Source organism: Vidua macroura, chromosome 12 (assembly GCF_024509145.1).
Source record: "Vidua macroura isolate BioBank_ID:100142 chromosome 12, ASM2450914v1, whole genome shotgun sequence".
NCBI classification, from domain to species: Eukaryota; Metazoa; Chordata; class Aves; order Passeriformes; family Viduidae; genus Vidua; species Vidua macroura.
Genome location: NC_071582.1, coordinates 7,364,086 through 7,372,333, shown reverse-complemented (window position 1 = coordinate 7,372,333; position 8,248 = coordinate 7,364,086). Strand labels below are relative to the sequence as shown.

Sequence of the window (8,248 nt, the reverse complement as noted above, 5' to 3'; positions counted from 1 at the left end):
GTACGGTGTCCTAATTTCTCCAAGCCCTAGGGCCATCTTGTTCCTGAATGAGAGCACCCAGTTAGAGGTTTAAATGCATTTATTAAGGTTTCTAATTGTCCTACTGTTGAATAACCTAAAGCATTTCTGCCTTGATGGAGAATGAGCTACTTAATCATGGAGACTGCAGAGGTTCAGTTTGCATCTGAGCTTTGGTTTTGTTTCTTTTTGCTAGAAACTTTCGCCTTATTTGGCAGGCAGAACATTGGAACACAGACTCTTCCATGACTTTGAAACAGGCATTTTGAAGTAACGTTTCCAATGCTGGACAGCAAATAGTTCTACTTAAATAAATACAAGTGGATGTTAGTTTTAGTGTGAACTGGTATAAGCAGAAATTCAGTGTGATCTATAACCATATATTCCCACCTGCCTTCATTTATCTGTTCTCCCTGGGCTTTCAGATAGGACGTAGCACACCTGTGCCAGCAGTCAGGTTGGGAATATCAGTTGGGAATGTGTAGTGGTGTGCTGTTTCTAGCTGACTCCTATTTGTTATCAGGCCCAGTCTAACTAGGTCATTGTAAGCTATCTCTTCTTTTGAGCAATGTTAATGTAGTACAGTTCTGCATTTGCCTAAAAACTTTTAGCAAAACAGTTGTTTCTTCAGTGTAGAATTTAGTCAGGTGCTTTTGTCTCTGATTAAAATATGGCTTGCACATGTGCTGGAGCAGTATTTCAGCCATGGTGGGGTGACAGCAGCTGTTACCCTATGATGTTGTGTGACACAGTGAATTAAGCTGAAAGCAGCAAGCTTTTTTGTGTTCTTTAGTTACAGTAAAACATCTGGATATTGTATGCAGAGAGGCGACCTACTCTGACACTTTCCTGTCAAGGCACACTTCCTCACTACTACCTCCCCAAAAAACTATTTAATGCTAAGAAAAGTTCCAGAAAGAAAAGAAAAAGAGTCACAAATACCAAGTTTTAAGCCTGGTGTATGTGTGATGTTCGGGTTGAGGGTTTTTTTTAAATTAATATCACAGAATTACAGATATGTACACTACATGTGCCAATCCCTGTATTTAAAAAAAATACTATTTTAGCAGATTATGGTGCTACAAACATGTTAAACTTGGGATAGTTTTATTACCTAAACTATCCTGCAGTATAGTGAGATGATCATCTGGGGTTTGGATTCTGTTTGTGTGTTTTTCATGAGTAGGCCAAGCCGTTTACAGTTGATGCCTAATTGCTGATTTCCTTTCTGCAGAAGAGTGGCTTCAGGTGCTGTGGGCAGCCATACCATGCTAGACCCTGCTGGCAGCAGCAGCAGGGCTGGGAAGTTTTTATAATTAGAAGCCTCATATGTTTCTGCTACTGGGGATGCTGCGCCTGAGACTTGGTTATGGTTTGCTGTGAGGAAAAAAAACCTAAAAAATAAAAAACGCTTAAGATGCCTTCTACACAGAACTGAGCCCAGCCCTGCCTTCCTCCGCCGCTGGACGGGAGCACACGGAGCAAGGAGGGAGGCTGCCGGTGCCGCCGCTGCACAAAGCCCAGGTGGGAGCGATTTTGCCCCTCAGGGCGCTGGCGGCAGGAGCGGGGCTGGCTCAGGGGCGCTGCCCGGGCGCCGTCCGGCTGCAGGGGGGCCTCGGGCCGGGCCCCTCGTCCGGCGCTCGCCTCGCACACGACGCCGAGCTTGCAGGGCCGGCGGCCGCCGCTGATGCTCCGGCCGCTGCCTCCGCCCGCCATTGGCCGTGCACAACCCTCCCCCGCTCCCCTCCCCTCCCGGAACGGCAGGCGCTGGGCAGCGGGGCTCGGGCGCTCCGCGGCAGCGGCGGGAGCCGCGGCGAGCCGGGCGGCGGGGCGCGGGCGCTCCCCGAGCGGGCGCGCCCGGCCAGCGGCGCCGGGGCTGGGCCGGACCGGGGCCGCCCCCGCCGGCGGCTGAGGTTGAGCCGCGCCCGCGCGCTGCAGCCCCGCAGCCCCCCCCGCCCCGCGCCTGCAGCGGGGACAGGAGGCGGCGGCGGCGGCGGCTGCCCCTGGCCCGCCGTGCCCCGGCCGGGGCCGCGCGGGTCGCTCCGGGAGCAGGGCGGCTCCTCCTCCATGCGCCGCGCTGCCCGCAGCGCCCGGCTGCCCCGCGGAGCGCGGGGGCGGCGGGAGGCGGCGCGGGGCCGCGCGGAGGATGCCGGCGGGCGGCGGGGCGGCGCGGGCCCCCGGCGGGGCGCGCTCCCTCAGCCCCACCGCGCTGTCCCGCAGCCTGTCCCGCCTGCGCGAGCAGCGCGCCCGCTCGCGGGCCATGCTGGCCCTGGGGGTCACGCAGATGGTGCTCGGCTGCCTCATCGTGGCCGTCAGCTTCGCCGCCCTGGCGCTCACCACCTCGGCCCGCGTCCGCCACTCCTGCCCCTTCTGGGCCGGCTTCTCGGTGAGTCGAGGGGTGCGGGAGGGGCGGGCGGGACCGCCGCCGGCGCCTCAGGGATGCGCGGCCGCCCGCCAGGTGGGACGCGGGTGGCGATTGCGGGCCTCGGCGCCCTCCCCGCGCTGAGGCGGGCAGGTGAGCTCCTCGATCAGCTGCGCCCTGTTCAGCACGGCTACGGCGCTTCCCCCGGCCCGCAGCAGCGCGGTGGCACTTCCACCTCTCATTTGGAAGGGCTGGCCAAGGTGGATTGGGTTTTATCAACAGCGTCGAGTGAAAGTTGGGATGACAAATGAGCCTCTGGCGTTGCCTCTGCCGCCGGTGCCCGTTCTATCGGCGCTGACTTGGGCTCACCTTGAGAGCGGCCGGCGCTCAGGGTCTGGCGCGGCTGCAAATTCAGCCGCGAGTCGTGAGGTGCTGGAGGTGACCAAACGGGACGAGCACAGCAGGAATGGGATTTAAGGTACATACACGGCGTGGAAGAGTTGTGCCGAGGAGAGCGCGAGTGCGCCAGGAGAAAGGTGGAAAGGCCGTGGCTTTGGGGCACCCGAGAGCCCTGAGAGAAGCTGGGGTTCGCCTTGGGGGAGGCTGCTGGTCTGAGGGAAAAGCTTGTTTGTTCTGAGCGGAAATTGGGGTCCTTCTGATTCCTTTGTGTTATCCTGTTCACTTTCTATTGTGTCCTGGTAGCACAAATTTAAAACAAACAAACAAAAAAAAAAGAGTTGATAATCTGACTCAGGTGGGTCTCATTTAGTGCAGATCATGAGTGGCTGCATCTGTGTTTGGGCACAGTGCACACATGGACACGTTAAGATAATCCTGCTTCATGAAAGTTTTTCTCATAAGCAGTGAAATGGGGCTTGAAATTTATGAAGAATTAGGCATTTCTGAGGGCATTGGTAACAGACTCTGTGCTATTGGTTAAGATTTGCTCCATTTAATTTAATGCGTTACTGGTTTCAATTATGTCTCTTCAGCTCTTTTAACGGACCAGAGAGTTTTCAACTTGAAATGTGCTTGTTAGAAACCAGAGAATTAGATAAAATATTTTGTGTTATTTAGTTTTAAGCATGTGGTGGAAAAGGTGTAATTTTTTTAAAACCTTAAACTATTTAATATGCTCTTATGCAGAATATTACTTTTTTTTCCGGGTCCTTCAGAGCAGAAGAGTAGTTCTGGATTAATTATTTAGATATCGTTCTTGATTTTGTTGTATTTTATTCTAGTCTTGAAAAGAAATATGAGTTTACACTAATAGCATTGATGTTGTAATAGTCATTCTATTGAATTTGATCCTCTGCAAGATAATATGCAATTATTTGTTGTGATGAGGTGTGAATTTTAGGTTCATAATCTGGCTGCTTACATATTAATGTGCTACTGAACCAACACAGCTCAGGCAGCCTTTATTTCTTACCTCGACAGAGTGAGCAGGAATATGCATAACTGCTTGTGTATTCCAGTAAGCACAACTTTTTCAATGGTACCTTTTCCCCCACCTCCTGTGTTCTGTGTGCAAAGACACTTCTGGTGCTTATTCTTATGCTCCAAGATAGGCTGCTTTCCTTACTGTGGATGCTTTCTACTCTTCTCTCTGTGCAGTGTATCTCAATTTCACAGAAAATGTGTTTGCATGCATGCTGGTTGCTCACCAGAGACACCAAACCCGAGATTCCAGCCTGTGGTAGAACGGGTGCAAGGCTCAGGGAATTGCAGGACTGCTGACTAGAAGGCCTTGTTTTCCTGTGTTATCAGAATGAGGCAGGTGTACCTTGTTTCCTAAACTAAGAGTTTCCTTTCTACCTTATAAATGAGCTGTCTGAGCATTAGCATAAACTTAGTTTCCTCCTATTATCCTTTCCTCTAAGTCTCAAGAACTAAGAGGAAATAGAGAAGTTTTTGAAGCATGATGAGCCCTAAAGAACTTCTTGAAGTTAGTTGATTACAAAGCCCTTTCTAAAAGCCCTTTTGAGGTATTTAGTGGATTTAACAAACACTAGATATATCATCACTCACAGCTGAAAAATGTTTCTGTGGAAGAGTAACAGTGTTTACCTTGCTTCTGTAAAATGCAGTTAAAGAAATAACTACAGGTGGGTTTAAGTGACATGAGAGAAAAATAATGGAACTGTCTTTCCTGTCTTTATTTGGTGCCAAAATCAGACATCGATATTCACTGCCTTCACACTACTTCCCCCTCACTTCTTGAAAGTAAATAACTGAGTGGTTTGATATTAAAGTAGACATTCTGAATCTATTTTTTTTTGTGTGTGTTTATGTGATACTGTAGTTTTTAGTCATTAGAAATGCACATTGTAAAAGAGAGTAAGTAGTCTTGGCATTGATACTTTTCAGCAGTTTTTGACACCAGATGCCCTGTCAATATTAATGAAGGTTTCAAAAATTTGTTATGAGTCTTTCAAACGTTTTTGAAAATAATTTCCTAGTGTTTGTAACAGCTTAGCTGGTTGAAAAAAATTTAAAAATAGATCAGTCTGCATATTAAACTCACGGAAAGTTTTGTAATCAAATGCAAGGAAAGGTTCTGATTTCTCACTTTCTTTTTCAAATCAAGTGACCATGTAAGTGAGAGCATATTTAAAGAACAAGGCACCATAATTTCCATAAAACTTTGAAGAGTGCAGAGTTTATTTAAGCAACATCCCATACCATGAACAGGTTATCTTTCATAGCATCATGTTAGGAAGATACTTTTTATCTTCATATATTTTGTATTAAGACATTTTTAAGGTAATTAACCAGAGTCAACCTCACACTGAGCAAAAGGAAATTTGAGGTTTAGAGAAGGAGGTACTGGTTAATTCTCTGCATAGACAGCATTCATTGGCAAGACCTTGCAATCTGTGTGCTGAAATGCTTGGCAGCTTGTTCCCATTGCAGTTTCCTGAGAAAATGGTGATTTCTTCTTCACATTCTCTCAACTGGTTAAAAGAAAATGTTTTTTCATAGAAGGGAAATGAGCATAAGTGTCTTCGATCCTGTTAAGAACATCAAGAACAGAGTACTAGCCTCATTTTAATCATGGAAGGATAGGTCTCAAAATTAGGCTGTTCTGGTAGATCACTGAAAAGTATAAGCAGTGACAAGGTTATTTATCTCTCCTGTAGGTCTGTAGTTGCTTGAATATGAGAAAATATTTGTACCCTCTTTGCCCTTTAAAATGCAAACTATATGCCAGTTTGCCCAGATTGAGGGAAATGCTTCAGTGGTGTTCATGGTTCCTGTCAGTGATGGGACAGCAGCAAACCACAGGCTGATGGTGCTGCGGGTTTGTGACTGCAAAAGCAAATCTCACTTTGTGAAGTCATTTCTTCAAATTATTTAGAAGTTTGCAGAAAGATGTTTATCATGCTACCCCTCCCATCTTGATTTAAGAAAATTACCAGGCTTAGAGACCAGAATTCTCTCTAGCAGAACAAAGTATTAATGAAATAAATCATAAGATTGCCCAGGTTTCTAAAATTACTCTGGCACTAGAAATCTTAGCAAGTGTATTCTTCTTGGAAATCTTAGCAAGTATATTCTTCTTGTATAAATCTTGCTGTGTATTCTTCTATCTCCTTTTTTATGTATGGTTACTTGACAGTTGTTGTGTTTTGTGTAGAAGTGTGTTACTGGAAGATCTTGTGCTGCCTTTCCTTTTTATTAAGTTTCTTCTCAATTGTGCCTCTTTTCATCCATATCCCATGTTCAGAGCAGATCAATTCTTCTGGCTTAAAAGCATCTTTAATTTAGAATGTTTTCAAGGTTCATGAAATACATGCTTTTTTTTGTGTTCTTTGAAAAAGGAAACAGATATAAAGGGAGATTTTTTGTGTGAACTCAAACCCAACTTTTCTTTTATGGAAAATAGGAAATGTGTTATATACTTGTCTATTAACTGAGAAAGCTGAATGTAGGAGTCTTTTCTGTATTTTTCTGTGACATTGTACAAAATAGGTTTAAAAACCTCAGGTGGTGCTTAAAGGAGTTAACTTTCAAAAACTTCTACTTGTCTGTGATCCTGGCTGTTCCTCACATGCAGCAGGTTGTCCTGGCATGTTCCTGTACAGAATCATTGTGGAAGTGAAGGGGAGATGACAATAAAGATAATTTGTTAGCAGTTGTGGTTTTCTCTTCTTCTCCATTTCAGCTAAAGGGTTTTTATTTTTCCTTCCTCCTATCCCTTGTTCTGTCTTCTTCTGGTATTTTCCATTATTTGTGGATAGTCAGGAGGAGTAGAGTGATAGTTGTAGCTTGGGACAAGGAACTTCAAGTTTGCATGAGAAGCCTCTTGTCAACAGTGTGACTGTGAAAGCAAAGCCAAGCTCCTTGAGAGAAAGTAACCTCACTGCTCCTGTGGTGTGATCCAGTGTTCTCTGAACCGGGACAGCCTGGAACACATTTATTCGTTTATTTGTCTTGGAGATGATTTTATGTCTAGGACTCCAAGGGCAGCTTTCTTGCCCACCTGCTGTAGGTATAAATGAAACTCTTAACTCTATGGTTATCAAGTAGTTTTTCACCAAATGTCCACTGTACTTCTGAGTGTGCTCTATGAGAATTCTGGATCATCTCTGGGAGTATGAGAACCCATAGTATGGATTGCTTGGTTGAGTATTCCTGGTTAACACACACACAACCTGAGAGTTCAGCCTACAGCTTTCTTGGAGGGAACACTGTTTGGGTGAGAGTATGTGACCAGATTCCTTCTCTTCAGAGGATTGGTCTAATAACACATTCCAAATCTGTAGACTCATAGCCATGCTGATTAGTTTATCATCAACAATTTGTTATTCTGTGAAGTTTGCTGACGGTTCAGCAAATGTTCTATATCTCTAAATACTCACTTTCAGGTTTCTTTTGGAGGAGTTTGTATTGCTGGTTTGGCAATTGGGTAGGTAAATTTCCACACAGAAAGTTTTTGGGAGACTTACCAGACCTCTAATGCAGATTATCAAATAGTCCAAGCCCAGGGAACAAATGAAACTGATTTCTCTGTGTGGCTGTTGAAGATCTTGTGTCATTCCGGAAAGATAATGCATCCACACACTGGGACAGTTACTTTGATGTTCCTTGTTTCAATTTGGTGAAATTTAGAAGACCAGGAAATGGATGACTTCAAAAATCCTACAATGACTTGGTAATCTTTTGCCTCTTCACAGTCCAGCTAATAAGTCCATGGTAGGTTTTTTGCCAGTGTGTTAGTCACAAAATAAAAGCTGTTCAATGGGATGATACATTTGAGAAAGTGGTACTATCACATTTGACTGATCACTGCTAACTCCTCAGTTAGGAATTGTAAGGGGCAGTCACAGTTGTAGTTACCAATAGTGGAACCTTCAGTTATACATACTTGCAAAAGAATTACATTAACTTTGATTCTTTGAGACATTATCTGTTACTGTCTACTGCTGTATCCTTTATTAACTACCATCCCTGGGTTTTTCTGACTTCTTTTTGGATTTGCTAACACCTCAGGCACATCTTTCTTTTCCTTTGCAAGTTTGTCAGGGCTTTGAAATGTGAGCAGCCTGTGGAAGGAGGTCAGCTGTCTGGAACTTTGTGTCTCAGGAAGCGTGCTAGAGATGTGTGTTGTGGTACACAGTGTTGGTAAAAAAAAATCAGTCACCTGCACAGGCTTGCTTCTCACCTTCATAAAATGCACAAGGATTGCAATGTGTCTTGTCTAGGTGATGGATCATTATTAATTTTATTAGCATACTTGGTTTGTACATCCTGACAATATTGTGTGACAGACAAAATACCCAAAAACATCCAACCCAGAAAACCCATGAAGCTGTTAATAGATGCCAGTTAAAACCTGTGGCGTTGGTGCACAAGAAGAGGTCA

General features: G+C 45.2%; 1 protein-coding gene across 4 annotated transcripts in view; it reads left to right on the top strand.

Moving 5' to 3' along the window:
* The first annotated feature begins 2,200 nt into the window (after window positions 1-2,200).
* The window catches only part of ENTREP2 (endosomal transmembrane epsin interactor 2), an 87,841-nt gene continuing 81,793 nt past the window's right edge, over window positions 2,201-8,248 (top strand). For 2 of the 4 annotated variants that reach the window (XM_053988263.1, XM_053988262.1), the window contains exon 1: window positions 2,202-2,404. In XM_053988263.1, the coding sequence (XP_053844238.1) occupies window positions 2,279-2,404 (126 nt within the window). In that variant the 5' untranslated portion in view covers window positions 2,202-2,278. Of the gene's footprint in view, window positions 2,405-8,248 lie in introns of all 4 variants that reach the window. The other 2 variants (XM_053988264.1, XM_053988265.1) reach the window with 2 other exon arrangements.